This window comes from Vulpes lagopus, chromosome 18, assembly GCF_018345385.1.
Source record: "Vulpes lagopus strain Blue_001 chromosome 18, ASM1834538v1, whole genome shotgun sequence".
Taxonomy (NCBI): domain Eukaryota; kingdom Metazoa; phylum Chordata; class Mammalia; order Carnivora; family Canidae; genus Vulpes; species Vulpes lagopus.
Genome location: NC_054841.1, coordinates 23,779,901 through 23,803,790, shown reverse-complemented (window position 1 = coordinate 23,803,790; position 23,890 = coordinate 23,779,901). Strand labels below are relative to the sequence as shown.

Below are 23,890 nucleotides of genomic sequence, written 5' to 3'. Positions count from 1 at the left end.
CTCAGTGCCACTGCCATGATGGATGTGAGTGAACTTGGGGAGTCTGCCCGCTACCTCCGCCAGGGCTATCAGGACCTGATGAAGGTGCACACTGTCCCGTGGGATGGTAAGTGAAGACAGAATGGTCCAGCCACAGTGTGGCCCTTATGGACTCAGACCGGGACTGGGGAGGGCTGGCACTGAGCTCGGGGCTGAGGGAGCACTCTGGCCTGACAGCCTTAGTCCTGGCCCTTTCCCTCAGAGTCTGGGGTCCTAACAGTACATTCTCAGAGACCCTGAGCACATCACTGCATGTTTGCGAGCAAGCCTCAGTTTGCTCCTCTGTAAAATGGGACAGTATTCCTTGTCTGCTGGAGCAGTGTCTGTGGCTGGAGCCTGAGGCCCCTAAGGTGGGAGTGATTGGTATGTATGTAGGCTAGTGTCCATAAAACCTGTTCTAGAGTTATTTTTAGTGCTTTCCATAGAGCCAAAGCCAAAGACAGGAATAAAGACTACTATTTATGACCTGGCTTGCTCATAGGACAATAATAACAATAGGCAATGTGTATCAAGTGCTTATTTTGTGCCAGGCCCAGAGTGGATGACTTTCCATGTGCCATCTCAGTAACCTGGGGAGGTGGGGACCAAGGCCAAGGCCAGTTTCATGGGCATGCACCCTCTGCAGTTGCACAGGGCATCATCCTCAGAAGGGCCTCATGTTTGATTTAACACTCTGCTATCACCATCTTGAAATTTGTAATAATTTTTTTTAACCAGGGGCCTGCACTTTAACCCCAGGGCCTACAAGTTATGTAGCTGGTCCTGACTAAGATACTTGGTGGTGGTAGCAGGATAGGGAACGGAATCTGGCGGTCTGCAATCTGAGTCTGTGCCTTTAGCCACCATGAAACATGGGCTCCCTGAAGTTTGGGGGCCAACTGGCCAGGCAGGAATGCACACAAGACAGAAGTAGGAGCAGTAGGTTTGAGTCTGCAGCCAAATGGGGGGAGGCAAACACTCCCCTCCCCCCGCCCGCCCAGGACTGTGTGCCTGGTTTTGTGGGCTGCTCCATGTGGGATGTCAGGAGATGCCCATAATATTTTGCCTTTGACGGAGAGAATGAGGGATTTTCCCAAGGTCGCAGGGTAGATATGGCAAAGGCAGGAATCTGAACCCAAGTGCTAATCCAGGGTGGTGAGGGACTGTTACCTCAGTCAGGGAATCCTCTGAAGAGATCCCTGTGGACTCTCCCAGCTCTGCTCTTCCAGGATCCTAGATTTGGAAGGATCTTCTCAGTATTCTCTGCATCCTGACCAAGGGGCTCATGGGAGGGGAACAGCTCTATGGACATGGCTTGAGAACCCTACCTAGCTTGGCCCCCCACCCCTGGATGTGCCTCAGCCCTTCTCAAATCCCAATGTTCTCCCCTAACCAGGGAGGAAGAGGGTCTGGGTACCTGATGAACAGGATGCCTATGTGGAGGCCGAGATCAAGTCGGAGGCTACTGGGGGCAGAGTCAACGTGGAGACCAAAGACCAGAAGGTTTGGCTCCCCTCTTTTGAGACTAACTTCTCTGTCCCCGGGGGTGCAGCTCCTCGCTAGCGGGCGCGGAATGAAAGGGGGTCTGGGAGGGCACAGGAGTAAGAGGCTGAGGTCAGTAGGTTCCTGCCCGCCTACTACCCCACCCCACGGTAAGGTCTCCCACGATATGGTCTCCCGGACAGATGCTGATGGTGCGCGAAGCAGAGCTGCAGCCCATGAACCCTCCGCGCTTTGACTTGCTGGAGGACATGGCCATGATGACTCACCTCAACGAGGCATCAGTACTGCACAACTTGCGCCAGCGTTACGCTCGCTGGATGATCTACGTGAGCCGCGGGCCAGGCTGTGTGTGGCGGGGGTGGGGCCATAGAGGTAGGGGCGGGGCTAGGGGAAGAGCCCCTGCGCTAGGGCCCTGGGCCCGGGGAAGGGGCGGGGCCAGCGGGGGTAGGGTGATGTCATGGCCCTGGGAAGGCGGGGCCCGGCGCTGGGGCGGGGCTGGGGGCGGTTCGGCTCCAGGAGTGTAGGGGTGGAGCTGCAGCTGGGAGGCTTGGCGTGGCAATGTGGAGGTGGGGCCCCGGGCTGCGGGGGGCCGGAGTCAGGGCTGGGCGGGCTAGGAGAGCCACAGAGGGTGTGGCGGGGCACTTTAAGTGATTCCTTGGCGCATGTGGCAAGGGTCACGGTTTCGTGAGGGCTGGGGCCAGAGGATGGGAACTTGGCCTTCAATAATCCACTTTACATTCTCTCCTCAGACGTACTCGGGCCTCTTCTGTGTCACCATCAACCCCTACAAATGGCTCCCGGTCTACACGGCCTCCGTGGTGGCTGCTTACAAGGGAAAGCGCCGCTCGGAGGCCCCACCCCACATATATGCAGTGGCAGATAACGCCTACAATGACATGCTGCGCAGTAAGAGCCGCCTTGATTCCTCTCCCCTCACCCAAGACCTCTTCTCCTGCTCCAGTGAGGCCTCTGTAAAGGACCCCTTTCCCTCCACGTGTACTGCTTTCCTTTTGATCCTGCTGGAGTGTCCAGCATAGCGACCCATCTTTCCAAGTGGGAGCTGGCCAGTCTGGACGATCCCACCTGGTCCTTCTGGTTTCTGGCCCTGGGTGGTGGAGGGGCTGCCCCAGTGCCATGGATACTCACAGTGTTCCACCTGTGGCTGGTTCCTCACCTTGGCTAACTTCTCTGTCTCCTCCCCTTTCCTCCAGACCGAGAGAACCAGTCCATGCTGATCACGTGAGTGTGGGGCTCTGGGGGTGTGGTGGGAAGTGCTGGCCACCTGGCAGGAGGGGAGTGCAACTAAAATAATTTCCCCGAAATGCTTAGGGCAGGGCTTTTATTTTACCGCCTGGAGCTGGCATCCTGCTGAAGCTAAATTAGACCGTTTTCTCTGCCCCCAGGCGGGGGAGATGCATTGTGTCCCGGTGACCAGGGAAGGGATACTGGAGCACCAGGGTGATAACCAGCTGTGATACTCCCCTAGTCCCCTTGATCTTTGGGGAATTATGATTCTGGCTCATTGGGAGGGAGGAGATTACTCTCCCTTTCCTCCTTACAATCTCCTTGTCTCTGAATCTTGCTTTGATTTTTCATTTGCCCCCATGAGAAAGTGGTGGAATTCTTACATGCCAGTTTCATGTCCAGCCAAGTCAGTGTGGACATTGTGTGTGAGTGTGTGTGTGTGTGTGTGTGTGTGTGTGTGCAGCCGGGTGGTTAAAAGCAAGGCCTGTAAAATCAGAAAGATCTGGGTTCAAATTCTCACATGTCTACTTCCTGCTGGTACCCTTGGGCCCCTGAGTCTCATAGAGCAGAACAATCCTACCTACCTACCATGCAGAGCTGTAAGGATTCAGTGAGTTAATGTATGTGCCTGGCACACAGCAGGGACATTTATGTAACTTCCCTGAGTCGCATTTCCTTACCCATAAAATAGGGGTGATAATGGTGCCTGCCTTACAAGGATTCTAAGGGCTTAAATGAGCCAGAACAGGTAAAGCAATTGGCCCAGTGTCTGGTAGGAAGTTAGTGCTCAGTAGACAGTGGCGTCATCACGTGTGTTCTCATCTCACACGGATGTTCTGTCCTGGCTTGCTTTGTAAACAACTCCATACCTCTGAGGGTTGATCTGTCTCTGGAGGGTTTTGAGTTGGGGGTCATGAGTTGGGAGCTGGGTGGGGGGAAAGAGTGGCCCTGCTTGAGGGGTGGGGTGTTGGGGAGTGGGGGCGATTAGAGTGGCCAGATGGGCTTTGGTGACTCCTGTTTGTGTCGTCTAAGCGGAGAGTCGGGGGCCGGTAAGACGGTTAACACCAAGCGGGTCATTCAGTACTTTGCCATCGTCGCTGCCCTGGGAGACGGGCCGGGCAAGAAGGCCGTAAGACTCGCCCACACGGGCGCCACTCCCCACTCTTCCCACTGCTTCTCACTATTTATTTTTTTCTTTCTCTCTCTTTTTTCTTTTTAAATTCTTTTTTTAAAAATTGATTCCCCAGAGCCTCTAGCCCTGCCTGAGCCTCCCACCCTGGTGGTGGACTCTGGCCTGAGCAAGACTTGACCAGGAGAGAGGTTGTGACCGCCTCGTCCATACCATGGGACCCAATTCTGGGCCTGCCTCAATGGCCCCATCTGTAACACAGAGGGGCTGGACCATAGTTGTTCCTAAACTTCTTCTGTAATTTTGCCTTCCATCCTGACTTTTGTATTTTCAAAAAGTTTACCAAATAGGCTGCTTTTACTATGAAGTGATTATTTTCTTGGTTTTCATGCTCTAAAGACACAATTACCTGTCAATCAAAAAGCAGTCTTATTGGAATCTAACCAGAGCCAAGGGCACTTGGCACTCCCAACAGCCAGGGTCAGGGGGAAATTTCTCACCCTGTGATTTCTGTACGGATTTTTGAAATTTCTGAAATAATGGGGAACCAATATTTTGTTTTATTTTTGTTTTCCAGGTATAACATTCATTCCTAACCCCCAAAGCCAGCTCTTCAGAGTTCTGGGTGTGCCCCTCCACCCCAAAATGGGCTGCTTTTTCTTTCCAGAAGCCCAAGGCCACCTCCCACCCAGCCCCCACTCCTGGTCCTGTTAAGCCTTGCTTTATTCTGGGGCATTTTTCTTTCTTCTTTTTCGTTGCTTTTTTCCATTTTAAAGTTGTTTTTCTTTTTGCTTTTTCCTTTTTCCCCATTTGATTTTCTTGCTTTTGTTTTTGTTTTTCCCTTCAGTTTTGTTTTTTTGTTGTTGTGGTGGTTGTTTTTGTTGTTTTGTTTTTGCTGTTGACTTTTTGGTGCTCTTTGCTCCCTCCCTCCCTCACCCCATTTTGGAACCCCCCACAGTGCCTCTGAGGATGCTGCAGAAAGTTGGGGCTTGGTCCAGTAATGGGAGAGGTCAGAGCTGGCAGGGGTGCAGCTGGGAAGGGTGGGGCAGAAAGGAAACCTGCACAGTGGAGCATGGGGGTGTCAGGCAAGGGAGGTGGAAAGAAAGGCTGGCTCACAGGGTCCCTGGATGCTGGGACTTAAAAGCCTCATCAGCCGCCCCCCTTCTCTCAGCCCCAAATTTGACTACATGTGCCATAGAGAGCCCTGTCCAAAAGGCCTGGACATGAGTGTGTGGGGCAGAGCTCAGGAGGAGGGCTCTTGCCATTTCCCCCCGGCCTCTGTCCCTCCAGCCATGTCTCTGGGGGAATTTTTAAGTCTTGGGCTCCCTGGAGGTGAGTGAATAACCTTAGTACTCTGGTGGCCTGGCACTGGGCATTCCAGAATCCATTCCTTCCTTTGTCTCCCTTCCTCCCCAGGCTGTAGGGAGCCAGGGTGGGGAAGGAAGGGGACATGGACAGAAAACAAGGATGAGTCCAAGAGAGGAGGGGAGGGAGATCCTCACCATCCAGCAAGTCCCTCTAGACGAGACCTGCAGTGGCTATGGTGGCATAGGAGGCAGGATGCCTGGGCCCAGTGCCCACCCTGCCCCTCACTCACCACACGGCCTGGAGATCATGCCCCTGCTCTGAGTCATACTGTCCTCATTTGCAAATTAGGACCAATAATCTGCACCTGGCAGGGCCATCATGTCTAATAGTACACAGGTGTAGCTCATACAATACAAAGGAAAAGGGTGAAGGACTCTCACCGGGGGAAGTGAGGGGTGAGAAGTTTTGAACAGCAAGAGGGCTCTTCTAGCATCAGAGCACAGGGAAACCTTCCTTAGAAGTGGGCATTTGAGCTGGGCTCTGAAGGGGAGTAGATTTTAGTCAGGAAGATCTAGGGCTTTGGGGCAGGGGCCACTTCTTGGAGTTTGGAAAATGAAGGGATATAGAAGAGGCCAGAGACAACTGGGGGAGGGGAAAGGCTGCAAGGAGGAGATCCCGAGACATAGTCCCTTGCCTCAGACTCCTGACTAGGGCCAGGTCTTCTCCCACTTTCTAGCATTTCTCCTAACAGTGCTGACAGGGTCTGGGAGTGGGGTTGGGGGCTACACATTTGGGTGACTAACATTCACTGTCCTGCTAACCACTGCCACCCCATCCGCCGGCCTCGTGAGACCTCATATTTTCTAACATTGTCTTCCTTCTCTCTCCAGCAATTTCTGGCTACGAAGACTGGGGTAAGTAATTATGGGGTAAGTCAATGTGAGTAGGGCAAGCAATGATAATGAAGCCCTGGGGAGCCCCCTTTCCTTTTCCCCACCAGAGGTCCAAGATAGGCTGATATCCAGGACCACTGGGCACCTTGGTCCCCCCCTCAGTGGCACCAGGGCTGATGGGCCCTTCACCCTGCTGTTACCAGGGCACCCTCGAGGATCAAATCATTGAGGCTAACCCTGCTATGGAGGCTTTTGGCAATGCCAAGACCCTGCGGAATGACAACTCATCCCGCTTTGTGAGTGTCCACCATGGGAGAGGTGGGTGGGGGTTAGCAGCAGGGAGTTGGAGGTGGTGGGAGCTTTCAGCAACTAGTACCCCCTGGGTGGCTGGACTTCAGCTGAGTGTACTCCTTTGCCCATAGGGCAAGTTCATCCGCATTCACTTCGGTCCCTCTGGGAAGCTGGCATCTGCAGATATCGACAGCTGTGAGTATAGGGGAAGGTGGGAAAAGGTGGGGATGGGGGACAGAGACCTGGGTTTTTCTGTTTGGATTGAGGATCTATCCTCAAGTCCCTGGGGCTCTCACCTGTTTCTCTCCATCACCTGGCCACTGCCCAGCCTCTGCCACCTTACTCTCACCTGTAACGTTCCACCAGCCTCCACATGGCCTCCCAGCCTCTGTTCTTCTGCTTGATCTTATAACCAGAGCAATATTTTCTCAGACACTAATATGATCACATTATGTTTCTGCTTAAAAACCTTTTCTAGATTCTGTTACCTTAAAATGGAGACACAGATCCTTATTGGGCCAGTCAGGAGCTTTGTGATTCAGTCCTTACCCCACCTCAGTCCTTTCTCTGCCCCCTGGCCCCAGACTCATGTACACATAGAGTCTCCGTCCTTCCTGGAAGCCTACCCTCCTGTCTCTTGGGGATTGTTGCCCATCCCACCTGACTGAGCTGCACTGTTCAGACACCAGGTCCCAGGCTGCATGTGCAGAGAGGCCCCACACTGACCATTCCCCACCTTGGGATGCATGGCCAGACCTTGATGATAAGTGCAGGTGTGTGACCAGGGAGCCTTTTAATTCACTCCCTTACTGACTCCTTTGCAAACACACACACCAACATACCAGGTCTGCTCTGGAGGGAAGGAGCGTGTTCTGTGGGTGAAGGAATGAAAACACAGATGAGAAAAGGACACCACCCCCCCCAAACAGGCACACAGATCTACAGACACACATTCCCACGACTGCGTATACGCTGATAGAGACACACCCTTCAGTATGTGCTGGCACTTGTGTGGACACGGTGCCTCTCTCCACACCCTTGGCCCTCATGGGTACCTCCTCCCTGCCCCCTCAGCCCTAGATGGGGTGACCCACTCTGGGGAGGTACAGGGGATGGTAGGCCAGTGCCCCTCTTTATCCCAGATCTCCTGGAGAAGTCCCGAGTGATCTTCCAGCTGCCTGGTGAGCGTGGTTACCACGTCTACTACCAGATCCTTTCGGGGAAGAAGCCAGAGCTACAGGGTGAGGGTCAGGGATGGATAGAGTGGGAGTCAGAGCCCGCGGGGGGACTGGGACTCTCCCCTTGCTCATTAGGCGGGACTTCTGGTTATTGTTGAGCTCTCTCCTTGTACTGGAGAACAGGCCCCTTGGTGTCACTGCCCTGGCAAGGTTGTCCCTTCTGGTGTCCTGGGTCTGGAGAGGCCTCATCCAGCACCAAGGGGGAAGCACTGGCTCTGTCTCGGCCCAGCAGTTCCCCTCTCTTGCAAGCCCTAAAAGGGCAGAGTGTGGTCCTCCCTGTGCCCTGTTACCCGGCATGGGGCCTGGGCTCATTCCTCAGAGAACCACAAAGAAAAAAAGCCACGAGCATGGGGGAGGGGGTGAGAAACTCAGCTATGGGGAGTCCTGGGAGGGCCCTAGAGTCTCCTGCAGGGTGGCCCCAGGACCTACTGTGCTGGAATGGGGGCTGGGACAACAGCTGAGTGAACACAGACAAACCCACTCTGCTCCTCCGTACCCCCCAGATATGCTGCTTCTGTCTATGAACCCCTATGACTACCACTTCTGCAGCCAGGGTGTCATCACCGTGGACAACATGGACGATGGGGAAGAGCTCATGGCCACTGATGTATGTCTGTGGTAGGAGAGGGGCCGAGCGGGTGCCTATGGCGCAGGGATGTGTGAGGCTGGGTAGAGATCGGAGTGGCTCCCGTGCCCTTCCCTTGGCCGGCCCCTGGACCTCTCTAATGCTTCTTCCCTTGCCACAGCATGCCATGGACATCCTGGGCTTCAGTGGAGATGAGAAGGGTGCCTGCTATAAGATCGTGGGGGCCCTCCTGCACTTTGGCAACATGAAGTTCAAGCAGAAACAGCGGGAGGAACAGGCTGAGGCCGACGGCACTGAAAGTGAGGGGTCCTGACCCTGGTCTGACCTGGTCATCACCTTGACCCTGATTCCCGTGCCTTGTCCATGACCATTACCCCTAACCCTTGTCCACAGCCTTTGGCCTCAGTCTTACCTGGCTCTGATTGTAACCCCTGACTTTTCAACCCCAGACCCTCACCACCCTCCCCAGCCATATCTTTTGCCTGCCCTGAACTCAACTCTCCCAGCCTCCGTCTCCTGACCCCAGGCAGAGGCCCATAGAGCCCCCAAGTGCGCCTATTCTTAGCCTCTTCCTCCTCAACCCAGTCGTGTGCCCTGCCAGGTGCTGACAAGGCTGCCTACCTCATGGGGGTCAGCAGTGGGGACCTCCTCAAAGGCCTTCTGCACCCCCGAGTGCGTGTGGGGAATGAATATGTGACCAAGGGCCAGAGTGTGGAGCAGGTGAGCTACTTGTGGGCCAAGCCCACCTGGAGACAGCTGGGGCAGGGACCCCTCCCTGTCAGGTCCCAGCCCAGCCTCTCCACACCTCCAGGTGGTGTTTGCCGTGGGGGCTCTGGCCAAGGCCACCTATGACCGACTGTTCCGGTGGCTGGTGTCTCGGATCAACCAGACCCTGGACACCAAGCTGCCCCGTCAGTTCTTCATCGGAGTCCTGGACATCGCTGGTTTTGAGATCTTTGAGGTGAGAGCAGGCTTACGCCCCTGGGCTCTGTTCCTCCCAGGGTGGAGGACCACGGGTGGGGAGGGGTAGGAGCCCTGGGCTTCTGCCTGGAGGTGGGGGTGAAGTCATGCACATCGCCGATCTTCTGTGGGTCTCCCTGTCCCCGACCGCTGAGCCCAGCGCCTCCCTTTGCAGTTTAACAGCTTCGAGCAGCTGTGCATCAACTTCACCAACGAGAAGCTACAGCAGTTCTTCAACCAGCATATGTTTGTGCTGGAGCAGGAGGAGTACAAACGGGAGGGCATCGACTGGGTCTTCATCGACTTTGGCCTGGACCTGCAGCCCTGCATTGACCTCATCGAGAAGGTGAGGCCTGGGCCAAAGTCACTGCAAGGAAAGTGGAGTGTGGGTGTGGTGAGGGGGCAGGAGGAAATGTGTGCTGGCTGGTGAGTGAATGTGTGCAAGCTTACATGTGCGTGTGTGATTGTGCTTTGATGTGAGCTTGTGTATCTGAGTGTGGCTATGACTCTGTATTTCCGTTTGTGTGTGTGAATGGCAGTGTGCATGGATGTGAGGTTTGTTGGAGGTGGTGTGAATGTGTGTTGGTGAGTTTGTGTGAGCGTGCACCCCAGCACTGTTGACAGCAGCCCCATGGGCACGCACGACTGCAGTTCCTAAGGCTCCACTGCAGCCACAGTTTCCTAGGACCTTCAGAACTGCCCTGGGGGCAGCAGGACTGGGTCCACTGGCTTCTTTATTTGATTGGTCACACCTATGTCCCCATTGTACAAAGATGAGAAGAAAGAAATCAAAGAAAATTTGAAAAATCAGAAGAGGGAAAAAAATGTTTCCCACTAAATCTGTGCCTCGTACAGCCTGTATCTGGGCACCTTGGTGAGTCTCCAAACCCTTTATCCTGGGCGTACATTTTTTTCCATAGACCCACATTTGTTTCTCATCTTAGTTTTTCTCCGAAAATGTGTTTTGAATTTTGAACGTTGTTGAATAAGCAGCAATAGTTCATGCAGCAGGTGATTTTTATGCATTTCTGTTATCTGCACATTTGGGTGCTTAGTAGTTTTTTGCTGTGAATCACTGAATCACTGAAAGTATTCATTTTGTCACTTTGCAGGTTAGGGAGTTGAGGCATAAGGGCCCCCTGCTAGTAAGTGAGGAAGCCAAAATTTAAACTGCTTTTTTTTTTTTTTAAATTATACTGTGTGTGTGTGTGTGTGTGTGTGTGTGTGTGTGTGAGAGAGAGAGAGAGAGAGAGAGAGAGAGAGAGAGAACGAGCACAGATGACGTGAGTGGCAACAGGTGCCAGTTTGGGTTTGGGCCCCTGGGAGCACAGAGGACAGCCCAGAGCTGGAGAAGGGGCCTGGCAGCCAAACCACAAACTTCTCTTTTAGAAGACAGGACTCCTGGGTACCTGTCTGGTTTCTGTTCCTCCCAGCAGGGGGTTAGGGGTATGGGGAGGCTTCCAGAAGAAGGGGCTCTAGGATATGGGGATCTGGCCCAGCCAGGATGGGGCTGGCCTCAGGGCAGCCTTTCAGGCTTGTTCCCTGTCCCCAGCCACTGGGCATCCTGTCCATCCTGGAGGAGGAGTGCATGTTCCCCAAGGCCTCAGACGCCAGCTTTCGGGCAAAGCTGTATGACAATCACGCGGGGAAATCACCTAATTTCCAGCAGCCACGGCCTGACAAGAAGCGCAAATACCAGGCCCACTTTGAGGTGGTCCACTATGCAGGCGTGGTAGGTGCCTGTCAGAATCCCAGCCCTCCTCCCTGCTCTTGGTGCACACCCCCCCTTCCCTGCTCAGCACCTGTCTGGTCTCTGCAAGGTGCCTTACAGCATCGTGGGCTGGCTGGAGAAAAACAAGGACCCGCTGAATGAGACGGTGGTCCCTATCTTCCAAAAGTCGCAGAACAAGCTCTTGGCTACCCTCTATGAGAACTACGCAGGCTCCTGCTCCAGTGAGTACAGAAGGACAATGTCGCCATCCTGTCGGGTACTCCCAGAGTGACGTCCCCTGGAGTGACCGGGTCCCCTCTCTCTCCTAGCCGAGCCCCCCAAGTCTGGGGTGAAGGAGAAGCGTAAGAAGGCAGCGTCTTTCCAGACCGTGTCCCAGCTGCACAAGGTGAGGCCCAGGCTGACCCAAGCAGGCCCTCCCCCGCTGGGCTCCATCCCTGACCCTGCTCTGTCCCTTGCACCCTGGGCGGGCGGCCGTTAAGACTTGCAGTGATGTTTAACTCCTCTCCACGTGAACATCACAGCAAGTCTGTGCTGCTTCCCGTCCCCATGCTGCCTGGGCAGGGAGCTGTGGGGCCACTGGGTGGGGGGACTGATGGGAGAGAATGGAGATGGGGTGGGGGGAGTGAAGGCTTCGGTGACAGTGAGAGGGACCCAGTCAAGCAGAAGAGGGAAGAGGGGCACAAGGAACTGAGTGAAAGGACAGGTGTGCAGAGGCATGCTCAGACGCCTGGCTCTCCAGTCCTTAGCAGGCTGATCCGCTATGGTTTCCAATTCTGCTTCTTGCCCCTCTTGTGCCTTCTCCTCCCACCCCCAGGAGAACCTCAACAAGCTGATGACCAACCTGCGGGCCACACAGCCCCACTTTGTCCGTTGCATTGTCCCCAATGAGAACAAGACCCCAGGTAGTCACCCCAAGGCTGGGTGGGTGGTGCGGGGGCATCAGAGGGAGGAGATAGGGCAGACTTAGAAGCTGGGTCTTCCCTCTCCTCCGGCCCACACCAGTCTCATAGGAAGCCCATGTGTGGGCTGGTGGTCTGTCTCTGGGGCATGGTGGGGTGTTCATGGCCCTCTAACCTTACCCTCTAACCATCCCCATGTCCAGGGGTCATGGATGCCTTCTTAGTGCTACACCAGCTGCGCTGCAATGGGGTTCTGGAGGGGATCCGGATCTGTCGCCAAGGATTCCCCAATAGGCTGCTCTATGCCGACTTCAGGCAGCGGTGGGTGTCTCCCTGCCCATACCTCCCTGTTACCCAAAGCCCCCTTGCTCCTCCCTAGGTAGAGGCAGCGGTCTGAGGGAATGGGAAGGGCACACACCACGCCAAATGGGTCCAGGGTCCCAGGACTGAGATTCAGTTCCTGAGGGGAACACCGGGACCAGGGAAATGACTGGGCAGGCTTCTCAGGGGGAGATGGTGACAGCGGAGATGGGAGCATACTGGGTGGCTTGGGGTAAGTGTTTGAGGTGTAGCCAATAGGCCATGTTGGTAGATTGGATAGGGAATAAGAAAAAGACAAGGATGATCCCAGGTTTTGAGCCTGAGCAACTGGGGAGTTGGTGGTAGATTTACTGAGATACCAAGACTTTTTTTTTTGTTTGTTTGTTTTTTTAATATATTTTTTGGGGTAGAGGGATAGTGGATTGAGTTCCACTTTGAACAAGTCAAGTTTGAAATGTCTTCAGCAGATGTCGAGAAGAGAAGTTGAAGAGGGGCACACCGAGCTGAGTGTGGATTTGGGAGTTGAGTGAGGGGCCCCCATAGACTAGACTTCATGTGATACCAGCCAGTGCGCTCCCTCCCCTCCCCAAGTTTGATTTTGTTAGGTTCTAGGCGCCAACAGTTCCCTCCCTCTCCTGAAGTCCCTATGCTTATCCACACTGACCGACCCCTACACACAGACACAAGTGTGGCGGGCATGCTTCCACACGTACTTTCTCGTGTGTGTGCACGCTGTCAACCTCTCTCCTCCAACCCTTGTTTTGTGAGTTTTTCTCATGTAAGAGAAAGAGAATGCTCCTTGTCAGCAGACATAAGTCTGAACCATCACCTTTTTCTTCTTTTAATTGATTTTTTTAGAGCAATTTTAGGTTCATAGCAAAATGAAGGGGGAAGTACCTAGATTTCCGATGTACCTGTAACCCCTGCCCCACATGCATAGCCTCCCCCAGGATCAGCATCCTCCACCAGAGTGGGACATTTGTTACAGCTGATGACACACCATAACCACTCAAAGTCTGTAGTTTAGAGTTTGCTCATGGTGGTGGACATTGTGTGGGTTTGGACAAATGTATAGGGACATGTAGCATCACTCATTGTGTTATGGCTGTGAAATAGCCCATAGCCTAGTGAGCTGTGCTTTGTTCACCAGCCCCCTCAGGAGGGCTCTTCGTATTTCTCTGGCCTTCATAGTGTGGCCACCACCCAGACCCCTGGCCGTGGGCATGCTAGGAACCCTTGTTCTTGTTTCAGATTCTCCTCAAATGTTCCTTGAGCTTTGATACACCATACTGTATCACCTTTATATTCTTGAAAGTGCGGCATGCCTGTTGTAAACATAATCTCTTAGAGAACTTAAAGAATGCATTTAAATGCAACCCATAGTTTTTAAGCAGAATGTGCTCACACACAACCTCTTCCCCCACCGTTGCCACCATGCTCCCCTGCTGGCTTGTTCAGCTGGGACCCCCCTGGAGCCTCTGTCTAGCCTCTGCTAAGCTTCCCTGTCTGGCCTCCTCCTCACCAGTGTTTCCCTGCTCTCCCAGGTACCGCATCCTGAACCCCAGTGCCATCCCGGATGACACCTTCGTGGACAGCAGGAAGGCCACAGAGAAGCTCCTGGGTTCCCTGGACATTGACCATACCCAGTACCAGTTTGGCCACACCAAGGTCAGGACACATGGGACTGAGGGCTGGCCGAGGTGTGGGTGGTCACAGTGGACAGGAGCCATGCAGGCAGTTGGGATTTACACCTGGTACATCTCCTAACCCCAGGTGTTCTTCAAAGCTGGGCTCCTTGGTGTTCTGGAGGAGCTTCGTGACCAGCGTCTGGCCAAGGTTTTGACACTGCTGCAGGCACGGAGCCGGGGCCGCCTCATGCGCCTCGAGTACCAGCGCCTGCTTGGGGGCAGGTGTGTGTGGGATGGGAGCAGGGGCCAGGAATGGGGGCAGGACCCCCAGGCTCGCCACACTCACCTTCTCTGTCATCTGGGTCAGCTTATCCCCCGGGCTGGCCAGGTGGCTCTGAAGGGCAAGGTTCTGTTTTATGCCCCTCACGGGCCAGTTTGCATTTCCTCCCCTCAAAAAGTGGGGCAAGAGCACCTTTCTCTCCACTGTAGGCTACCCAGAGTGTGGCCCGAACGATAATAATGACCCGCAATGTTTTCCAAGACTCTAAGTGCCAGGTCCCAGGCAAGAGGCTTTATTTGCATTATGTTGGTTAAAGTGCACAATGCTCCCATGGAGGTGGGCACTGTGATTATCTCCAGCAGCAGCAGAAGGGCCGTGTGAGTCTGAGACCAACTAAGAATGCCCCAGGGCCCACAGTGTATCTGGGTACATTCCTGGTATCTTCAGGACACTTGCAAGGGCACCAGGACATTTAGGGTTTGTGAGCCCTTGGCCTGGAGGCAGGCCATCTGCCCTTCAGCCTCTTTCTCTCTCGACCTCACCTATAAAGCAGAGGCATTAGACCCCCTTGGAAGGTCTGCTGGGAAGATGAAAAGAGATCACATGCTTAAGTGTTGAGTAGGAGCCTCGCCCAGGGCAGGTGCCCTCTGAGGGGACAGCCCCAAGCCTCCCAGCCACCTGTGGCTTTCCCTCCCCAGGGACGCGCTGTTTACCATCCAGTGGAATATCCGTGCCTTCAACGCTGTCAAGAACTGGTCATGGATGAAGCTCTTTTTCAAGATGAAGCCATTGCTGCGCTCAGCACAGGCGGAGGAGGAGCTGGCAGCCCTGCGGGCAGAGCTGCGGGGACTGCGAGGGGCGCTGGCCACTGCGGAGGCCAAGCGCCAGGAGCTAGAGGAGACACACGTCAGTGTCACCCAGGAGAAGAACGACCTGGCCCTGCAGCTGCAGGCAGTGAGTGGGAGAAGGGAAGAGAGGGGTTTCCCCTGGTGACCTGTGCCCCCTGGCACCCCAGAGAACCCCAGGCTGCATTGAGGAAATACATAATCAGCCCCTCCCCGGCCAGGGGGGACCTGGTACACCGTGGGTGCTCTGGATCTGGATCTTTCTTCCCAGTCCCAGATGTGCTGGGAGATGTGGCTGGTGTGCTCACATCCATGCTTAGCGACCCACCCCCCCCCAGAGTCTGTCCACGTGTCCTGATGCTCCTGAACCAGTGCTCTCTGGGCTCCCTGCTGGAGCCACGGTGGAGCCCCCTCTCCCCTGCCCTTCCTGAGACACACCCATGCTCCCTGCTTGCGGGAACCCAGGTGGCAGGGACCTGGGGTCTGGAATCTCCCCAAGCCACAGAGCCATTCCTTCCTGCCGCAAACCTTGAGTCTCACCTGTGTGCCAGGCTCACGGTGGCTCTGGAGACATGGTGGTGGGAAGGCGGGGTGTGGTCACCAAATTCAGCTGCTAGTGCAGGGGAGTGTGAGGCAGCCAGGTGGTGAGGAAATGGGTTGAGGTGGGAGAGAAGGCCTCAGCCCAGAGCTTCTCCCCTAGAGCCTTTGTTGGGATGTCCCTCTGGGTTGCCCCCAGCCTGTGTGATGGAGGTTCCCCTCTCCAGGGTACCACTTCTGCCCCTGCCCTCCCATCTCCTCAAGCCCACCCTCATTCTACCACCCTTGAGACCCCTGGGGCCACAAGCAGGAAGGTCACAGGCATTCCTGGTCCCCAGAGCCCAGTTCGCATGGCTGTCAGACCTCTGCCCAGATACATGAACCTCCTGCTCCAGGGCCTAGCCTGGGGTCCCTTGGCTGGCTCATTCCCCATGTCCCTCTCCAGGAGCAGGACAACTTGGCAGACGCGGAAGAGCGCTGCCACTTGCTGATCAAGTCCAAGGTGCAGCTGGAGGCAAAGGTGAAGGAGCTGAGTGAGCGGCTGGAGGATGAGGAGGAGGTGAACGCCGACCTGGCTGCCCGCCGGCGCAAGCTGGAGGACGAGTGCACGGAGCTCAAGAAGGACATTGATGACCTGGAGCTGACGCTGGCCAAGGCAGAGAAGGAGAAACAAGCCACAGAGAACAAGGTGTGGGCCTGGCTGAGACTTCTCTCTCTCTCCCGGCTCGAAGGCATGCCTGCTGGGTGGCCTTGGGCAGCTTGCTTCCTCTCTGTGGGCCTCAGTTTGCTCATCTGCCCAATGGGGTTCATAGCAGTACTTACCTCCTTAGAGTGGTGAGGGAATTCAGTGTGTAACCAGCTTCTGCTAGCACTCACCCCGGGCTTTGCACATGGCAGTGCTCCACAGATGCTGGCATTTGTCATCCATCCTGGCCAACAAGCCTCTTAAGGGGTAGGAAGCTGCTTTCCCAGCTCTGCAGCCCCTAGAGGCCTCTGATGCCATGTGCTGCTGGGGCACTGGGAGGGGAAAGGAGGCTGGGAGTGGGCTGCTTGCTCAGGTGCTCCCAGGGGAAGCCAGAACTGTCTAGAACATGTTACACTGAAGGAAACTGGCATCTATTGATAATTGAAGTTCAGGGTGAAGTGACTTGCTCTAGGCCCTCTAGTTGGAAGGGGCGGATACTGTGACCTGGTGTGGTGGCTTCTCGGACCACAGTGTGGGAGGGGCATCCTCACGGTGACCCTGGCACAGGTGAAGAACCTGACAGAGGAGATGGCGGCCCTGGACGAGTCAGTGGCCCGACTGACCAAGGAAAAGAAGGCATTGCAGGAGGCCCACCAGCAGGCCCTGGGTGACCTGCAGGCCGAGGAGGACCGTGTGAGCGCACTGGCCAAGGCCAAGCTCCGGCTGGAGCAGCAAGTGGAAGATGTGAGTCCCGGCCACAGCAGAGGCCTGTGTAGTGGGGCTGGAGCAGTTGGGACGATGGCTTGCCATGCCTGGTGGCTGAGCCTGCCCACCCCTCTGGCTTCACAGCTGGAGTGCTCCCTGGAGCAAGAGAAGAAGCTGCGCATGGACACAGAGCGGGCGAAGCGCAAGCTTGAGGGTGACCTGAAACTGACGCAGGAGTCGGTGACAGACGCTGCCCAGGACAAGCAGCAGCTGGAGGAGAAGCTCAAGAAGTAGGGATGGGGTTGGGGGGGGGGGGCAGCAGACCTGACCCCCTGGCCTGCAGGCAGTCTCCGAAGCCTGTGCCCCATTTCTCCCTCTGGACTCTATGGTCACTTCTGCATCCCTGTGGAAGTTGAATATGGAGGATGGAGGCGGGGATCACTAGGGTGTAGGCAGCAGGCTCCAGGCTGGGGATTTGAGAGGGATGGTTGGGGTGGGGTGAGGTCCCTTAGGGCTTGGTGTCCCAGGCAGGGAGCAGGGAGGTGGGAGGGCTGGGAGGCGGGGGAACGTCCAGGGAGGTTGATGGAAGGTCGGCGCTGCCCTGGCTCACACCTTGCACGACCTCCAGGAAGGACTCGGAGTTAAGTCAGCTGAACCTGCGGGTGGAGGATGAGCAGCTCCTTGGGGCGCAGCTACAGAAGAAGATCAAGGAACTGCAGGTGTGTATGGGGCATGGGGGTGGGAATGGCCAGGGCCAGAGGCCCATGGAGGTGACTGCTGCCATCTGCCCATCCCCAGGCTAGGGCAGAGGAGCTGGAAGAGGAGCTGGAGGCCGAGCGGGCAGCCCGGGCCCGCGTGGAGAAGCAGAGGGCCGAAGTGGCCCGGGAGCTGGAGGAGCTGAGCGAGCGGCTGGAGGAGGCTGGCGGGGCATCAGCGGGGCAGCGGGAGGGGTGCCGCAAGCGGGAGGCCGAGCTGGGCCGGCTGCGGCGGGAGCTGGAGGAGGCAGCACTGCGGCACGAGGCCACCGTGGCTGCCCTGCGCCGCAAGCAGGCCGAGAGTGCGGCCGAGCTGGGCGAGCAGGTGGACAGTTTGCAGCGGGTGCGGCAGAAGCTGGAAAAGGAGAAGAGTGAGCTCCGCATGGAGGTGGATGATCTGGGTGCCAACGTGGAGACTCTGGCCCGTGGCAAGGTGTCCGCCCCCTTCCTGACCCAGCCTCTGACCCTGCCTGCTGAGCTCCCATCCCATACCCAGCTTGACTCTGAGCTGATTCTACTCCGGTGGTGACCCACCCATTGACCACCCCTTGCCAGCGCTGACCCTGGACCTGACCCTGTCCCCTGACCTACTCACCTGTCTTGCAGCCCTAGCCCCACGCCAGTCCTGACCTCAAACCCTAACTCCTAATAAACCCTGTGCCCTGACTCCAGGTCATTTGTGACCTAGCATCTAATTTTAATGTCTCAGTCCTTGATCTCTATCTTGTCGCAAACCCAGCACCCAATCTTGACCCCTGACCTTTGTACCACCAGTTCTGACAGCTGAACTCTGACTCTAGGATCCCAGACTCACCCTGGCCCTCTCACTTCTGACACCCATCTTTTTAAACAGCGGTCCAGCAGACTCTCTGACCCTTAATTGGGGGTTCTGCTTTTCCATTTGCTTACCGGGCCCGTGTCTAGCCTCCTAGTTCCCAACCCCAGGGTCCCAGCCTCCGACTGGCAGCCTGGGACACTGCTGGTGATGGGCAAATGTGTTCTGACTTCTGATCCTGGGTCCCAGGCCAGTGCGGAGAAGCTGTGCCGGACCTATGAGGATCAGCTGAGCGAGGCCAAGGTCAAGGTGGAAGAGCTGCAGCGGCAGCTGGTGGATGCCAGCACTCAGCGGGGGCGGCTGCAGACCGAGAGTGGTGAGGCCAGGGGCTCAGCTGGGCCACCCCAGGGCCTTGGGGCCACCCCTCTCAGGGGCCAAATGACCTGCGGGCTCACTCCTTCGTGTGCAGGGGAGCTGAGCCGCCTGCTGGAGGAGAAGGAGTCTCTGATTAGCCAGCTGAGCCGGGGGAAGGCCTCTGCCACCCAGAGCCTAGAGGAACTGCGGCGGCAGCTGGAAGAGGAGAGCAAGGTGGGCCAGCCACGGGCTGCCCCCAAGCAGGCAGGGTGGGCACTAGGGCCACTGGCCCGGCCCCGTGCTGAGGTTCCCAAGGTCCCTGCAGGCCAAGAGCGCGCTGGCCCATGCTGTCCAGGCTCTGCGGCACGACTGTGACCTCTTGCGAGAGCAGCATGAGGAGGAGGCAGAGGCCCAAGCTGAGCTGCAGCGGCTACTGTCCAAGGCCAATGCCGAGGTGGCCCAGTGGCGGAGCAAGTATGAGGCAGACGCCATCCAGAGGACCGAGGAGCTGGAGGAGGCCAAGTGAGTGTCTTGCCCACAGGCCCGACACCACAAAGGGGTGGTGCCCGAGCCTCGGAGCCATCAGGGGGCAGGCGGGGTGCAGATCTGGGGACTGCTGCCAGCCTCCCACCATCGGCTCCCGTGGCCTAGAAAGAAGCTGGCACTGAGGCTGCAGGAAGCAGAGGAGGGAGTGGAGGCTGCTCATGCCAAGTGCTCCTCCCTGGAGAAGGCCAAGCTGCGACTGCAGACGGAGTCAGAGGACGTGACCCTTGAGCTGGAGCGGGCCACCTCAGCGGCTGCTGCGCTAGACAAGAAGCAGCGGCACTTGGAGCGGGCACTGGAGGAGCGGCGGAGGCAGGAGGAGGAGACGCAGCGGGAGCTGGAGGCTGCCCAGAGGGAGGCCCGCGGCCTGGGCACTGAGCTTTTCCGGCTGCGGCACAGCCATGAGGAGGCGCTGGAGGCCCTGGAGACGCTCAAGCGGGAGAACAAGAACCTGCAGGGTACGATGCCCTCCTCCCCTGCCCCTGCTTTGGGTCAGAGAGCTGTGTTGCTGGGGTCGGCAGAAGTGCCCCAGCGGGGTTCCCCTGGAAAAAGGAGTGAATGAAATGACCTGGGTTGGAGCTGAAGGCTGGGGCATCACACCTCATTGTGCTGTTCATTCTGCAGAGGAGATCAGTGACCTCACAGACCAAGTCAGCCTCAGCGGGAAGAGCATCCAGGAACTGGAGAAAGCCAAAAAGGCTCTGGAAGGGGAGAAGAGTGAACTCCAGGCCGCACTGGAGGAGGCGGAGGTTAGGGGCTGACCAGAGGGTTGGGGTAGCCAATGACCTGCTCCCCAGGCCTCTGTTCTTCTGTGACACATGCTCTGCAACCCCTCCCTGCAATCCTCCCTGTTCTGCACGCCAGGGAGCTCTAGAGCTGGAGGAGACCAAGACTCTGAGGATCCAGCTGGAGCTATCCCAGGTCAAGGCTGAGGTGGACAGGAAACTGGCCGAGAAAGATGAGGAATGCACTAACTTGAGGTTTGGCTAGAGTCCTCCCTATCCACCACACTCGGGGCTCCACTCCTCCTCTGGGGGTGGACACCTCTCCCATCCCAGCTGTCTGAGGGCAGGAGAAAGGCAGGCTAGCAGTGTTTGCCAGGCCCCTCTGTGCCTGCCGACACTTAAAAGTTTGCCCTTCCCCTGGGCCTGTCAAGGGCAAGACTATCGTCCCCAGTCTAGAGTGAACTTCAGAAGCTAAAGGACTTGCTCAAGGTTCCATAATGCAGGTAGATCCCAGGTTCAGCCTGCATCTGGCTGGAGTTTCACTTTTGTCAATGAACTTACTTGGGGGTGCCGGTATGGGGTGGGGACAGGTCACTTCCACAATGGGTTCCCGTCTGGAGCATTCCTTGGGCATCTGTAAGAGCAGGTTCAGTGCCTGTACCTGCCCCCTTCTCCTAGGCCGAGACCCTTCCTGCCCTTCCTCCTTCCCACAGGCGCAACCACCAGCGGGCAGTGGAGTCCCTGCAGGCCTCCCTGGATGCAGAGACCAGGGCCCGCAATGAGGCGCTGCGGCTCAAGAAGAAGATGGAGGGTGACCTCAACGACCTGGAGCTGCAGCTGGGCCATGCCACCCGCCAGGCCATGGAGGCCCAGGCAGCCACGCGGCTGCTGCAGGCCCAACTCAAGGAGGAACAGGCGGGGCGGGATGAGGAGCAGCGGCTGGTGGCTGAGCTCCGGGAACAGGCGCAGGCCCTGGAGCGGCGGGCGGCACTGCTGGCTGCAGAGCTGGAGGAGCTGCGGGCTGCGCTGGAGCAGGGCGAGCGCAGCCGGCGGCTGGCTGAGCAGGAGCTGCTAGAGGCCACCGAGCGCCTTAACCTCCTGCACTCGCAGGTGGGGCCCAGAAGGGTACAGGGAGGCTGAGGGCTGACTCAGGGCAGCAGGCCGACTCTGAGGCCCTGCTTCCCCCCCAGAACACAGGCCTCCTGAACCAGAAAAAGAAGCTAGAGGTGGATCTGACCCAGCTGAGTGGGGAGGTGGAGGAGGCTGCCCAGGAGAGGCGAGAAGCCGAGGAGAAGGCCAAAAAGGCCATCACCGATGTGAGTCCGAGCTGGGACCATGGGGTGCTGGAGTGGAGTTCACCTAGACTTTCACCTCCTGACCATGCCACCCACCCCCCCAACTCGCGCTCCACCCACAGGCGGCCATGATGGCGGAGGAACTGAAGAAGGAGCAGGACACGAGCGCACACCTGGAACGGATGAAGAAGACCCTGGAGCAGACGGTACGGGAGCTACAGGCCCGGCTTGAGGAGGCGGAACAAGCTGCCCTCCGTGGTGGGAAGAAGCAGGTGCAGAAGCTGGAGGCCAAGGTGTGTGCTTTCCTTCCAGTCCTTTCCCTTGCAGGGTGGGCCAGCCCAGGCTCCGGGCAGTGGGCCCATCTCTAGTGCTCATAGGTGAGGGAGCTGGAGGCTGAGCTTGATGCAGAGCAGAAGAAGCATGCTGAGGCCCTCAAAGGGGTGCGGAAACATGAGCGCCGGGTCAAGGAGCTCGTGTACCAGGTGGGTGGCTAGGTCCAGCTCAAGGGGTGACCCCAGAGCCGGCATGGTCGGTGTGAGGCCTGAATCGCTCTTGCCTGCCTAGGCTGAGGAGGACAGGAAGAACCTGGCCCGCATGCAGGACCTAGTGGAGAAGCTGCAGAGCAAAGTCAAGAGCTACAAACGGCAGTTTGAGGAGGCGGTGAGTGGCCTGGAATCTGGGCAGCCGGAGTCTGGAAGTTTGTGACTCAACTGCAGTGTCACTCCCAGGCTCCATAGCCAGAGATGGCAGCGGTGGCCAGCCCCACTCTGTCTCTCGGCCATGGGTGGCTCTGTGTGTAGGCAGGCTGCCCCTAAAGGACAGTGACCTGACCCAGTGTGAAGAGGGACAATTCACTAACCGCTTTGGCTGGAGACAGGACCCAGCTCTGTCTCTGGGGCGACCCCCCCCCCCCCCCCACCATGCCTTCCCTCTGTGCACCTTTGGAAGAAGCACTCATACCCCCTCCTTCCTGCCATGGGTACTGGTGAAGGGGGAAAACGGGAGCAGGAGGTGGTGGCGGTAGCAGTTGAGGACCAGGAGAAGCCAGCCCCCTCTGGTGGTTCGGGGGGACCAGACTGAACCTGTCTCAGTTACCGAAGGGTGACTGGGCCTGCCTGTGCCCCCAGGAACAGCAGGCCAGTACCAACCTGGCCAAGTACCGCAAGGCCCAGCATGAGCTGGATGATGCAGAGGAGCGGGCAGACATGGCAGAAACCCAGGCCAACAAGCTGCGGGCGCGGACCCGGGACGCCCTGGGGCCCAAGGTGAGGGGCTGCATGGGCACCCCTGCCGTCTGCCTGGGGGGAAGGGGGGGTGTGCAGCTCAGCCACTCCTATCCCCTCAGCACAAGGAGTGATGCCTGAGTTCCTGGGCTCTGCAGACACCGCCTCTTCACGCAGTCAGCCCCGAGCCCCGCTGTCCCCAGAATAAATGCTTGCATCTGCAGCTCCAGCTGGCTGCCTTCTCCTTCTTTGAGGTTCAGGAGAAGAAAGGAACACATGGTCCTTGGACAAAAGTCAGGGCCACATCAGTCATTTAAAATAAAGTTCTTTAATAGTCTCCATTTAATCGGTTTATTTGTTGTTAATAAATTGGCAACACAAGGAGGGGCCGAGGGTGTGCTCCTAGCCAGGCTCCTGTGTGTGTGGGCTCAGGCAGGAGACGCTGTTCTGGGGCAGGGCACAGCCACCCTGTGCCGCAAGGGATGGAAGAAAAAGGCCCCCACTTCTAGGGGAACCCCCTGGGATGAACACAGCGGCCAGTGAGCAAACAGAACCAGAGGTGCTAAAGGAAAACAAGGGAGGGAGGGACAAATGGGCAGAGGTGGGGGAAGGCAGCGTCCTCTGGTAGCCCCCACCCCTGCCTGGTGGGGCGGAGGGGCTCAGAAGCCTTTGCCTGGGTCCAAAGGCTGGAGCAAGCTTGGCTCACAGATTGGAGGAGGGTGCCCATATCTCCCTCCCCACCCCAGGACTGACAGCCAAGAGACTGGGCAAGAGCTCAGACAGAGCTATTTTTAAAAGTTCCCTTACCTCTGGGTGGGCCAGGGCCCCAGGGTTCTGAAGAAAGGGTGGGCGCAGCGTCCCTGTCCTTATGGCGATCATGAGGGAACCGAGGCTCCCCAAGGACCTGGGGCTTCTAGATGCTCCCTCCCACCAAGCCTGGACCTGAAGACCTGGGGCAGGCAGAGTAGCGGGGAGGCGAGAGGGGGGTGGGGGCGTGGACAGGGCACGGCGTGTGGCACACGTACCCACGCTCACCCACACTGGCCCTGGCCCTGGCCCGGCAGCCTCCCGAGGCCTGGCCTAAGGTCACTCCTCGGTGAAGTCCCTGTCTATGTCCATGTAGGGCTCCTCAATGTAGCTGACAAGGGCAGAGGGTGACTGGCGGTCTGGGTTCAACAGGATGGACACGGTCTCTTTCCAGTATGAGAAGCTGATGCAGGAGCTCTGCGCAAAGAGAGTGGGGCTGGTGGGGGGGCACCTGGAGGACCCAGGTTGAACCCAGCACCCCGTGGGGAGGGCCTTGGTAAGGGGACAAAGAGCTGCTCACAACAAGGCCCAGGCGGGGACCACGCACCCTGGATGCCCCTCGGAGGGGCCCTGGGGCTGTGTGCCCACAGCACACCCACCAATTGCTAGG

The 23,890-nt window shown here is 57.3% G+C and overlaps 2 protein-coding genes across 7 annotated transcripts in view; one reads left to right on the top strand and one right to left on the bottom strand.

Moving 5' to 3' along the window:
• Nucleotides 1-22,814, top strand: MYH7B (myosin heavy chain 7B). 5 transcript variants are annotated; one of them, XM_041732327.1, is made up of 40 exons: nt 1-106; nt 1,415-1,521; nt 1,704-1,847; nt 2,271-2,427; nt 2,733-2,760; nt 3,799-3,895; nt 6,094-6,117; nt 6,300-6,392; nt 6,519-6,582; nt 7,530-7,628; nt 8,129-8,232; nt 8,372-8,510; nt 8,813-8,931; nt 9,023-9,172; nt 9,347-9,517; nt 10,724-10,903; nt 10,992-11,124; nt 11,212-11,288; nt 11,718-11,805; nt 12,006-12,123; nt 13,668-13,791; nt 13,897-14,033; nt 14,730-14,985; nt 15,859-16,101; nt 16,666-16,842; nt 16,948-17,093; nt 17,432-17,522; nt 17,602-17,991; nt 18,583-18,709; nt 18,803-18,921; nt 19,013-19,209; nt 19,339-19,688; nt 19,855-19,979; nt 20,095-20,210; nt 20,669-21,065; nt 21,146-21,271; nt 21,373-21,543; nt 21,628-21,732; nt 21,815-21,910; nt 22,378-22,814. In XM_041732327.1, exons 1-40 carry the CDS (start codon nt 16-18, stop codon nt 22,612-22,614), a joined length of 5,913 nt encoding a protein of 1,970 aa, XP_041588261.1. In that variant the 5' UTR covers nt 1-15; the 3' UTR covers nt 22,615-22,814. The 5 variants fall into 5 exon arrangements, with proteins under 5 accessions (XP_041588261.1, XP_041588257.1, XP_041588258.1 ...); XM_041732323.1 differs by lacking the exons at nt 1-106; nt 1,415-1,521; nt 1,704-1,847; nt 3,799-3,895 and having other exon boundaries at nt 2,340-2,427; XM_041732324.1 differs by lacking the exons at nt 1-106; nt 1,415-1,521; nt 1,704-1,847; ... (1 more) ...; nt 2,733-2,760; nt 3,799-3,895 and having other exon boundaries at nt 4,002-6,117; nt 22,378-22,515; nt 22,596-22,814.
• LOC121477794 (transient receptor potential cation channel subfamily C member 4 associated protein) overlaps nt 22,783-23,890 on the bottom strand; it is a 72,274-nt gene continuing 71,166 nt past the window's right edge. For both annotated transcript variants that reach the window (XM_041732328.1, XM_041732329.1), the window contains exon 19: nt 22,783-23,697. In XM_041732328.1, coding sequence (XP_041588262.1) covers nt 23,560-23,697 — 138 coding nt within the window. In that variant the 3' untranslated portion in view covers nt 22,783-23,559. The remainder of the gene's footprint in view (nt 23,698-23,890) is intronic.

Bases quoted from the DNA above. Each gene is read 5' to 3' on its own strand.
- MYH7B (XM_041732327.1), top strand. From the start codon at position 16: ATGATGGATGTGAGTGAACTTGGGGAGTCTGCCCGCTACCTCCGCCAG. The intron at 8,932-9,022 runs GTGAGCTACTTG...CCACACCTCCAG, and splicing joins AGGGCCAGAGTGTGGAGCAG to GTGGTGTTTGCCGTGGGGGC. The intron at 18,922-19,012 runs GTGGGCCAGCCA...AGGTCCCTGCAG, and splicing joins AGCTGGAAGAGGAGAGCAAG to GCCAAGAGCGCGCTGGCCCA.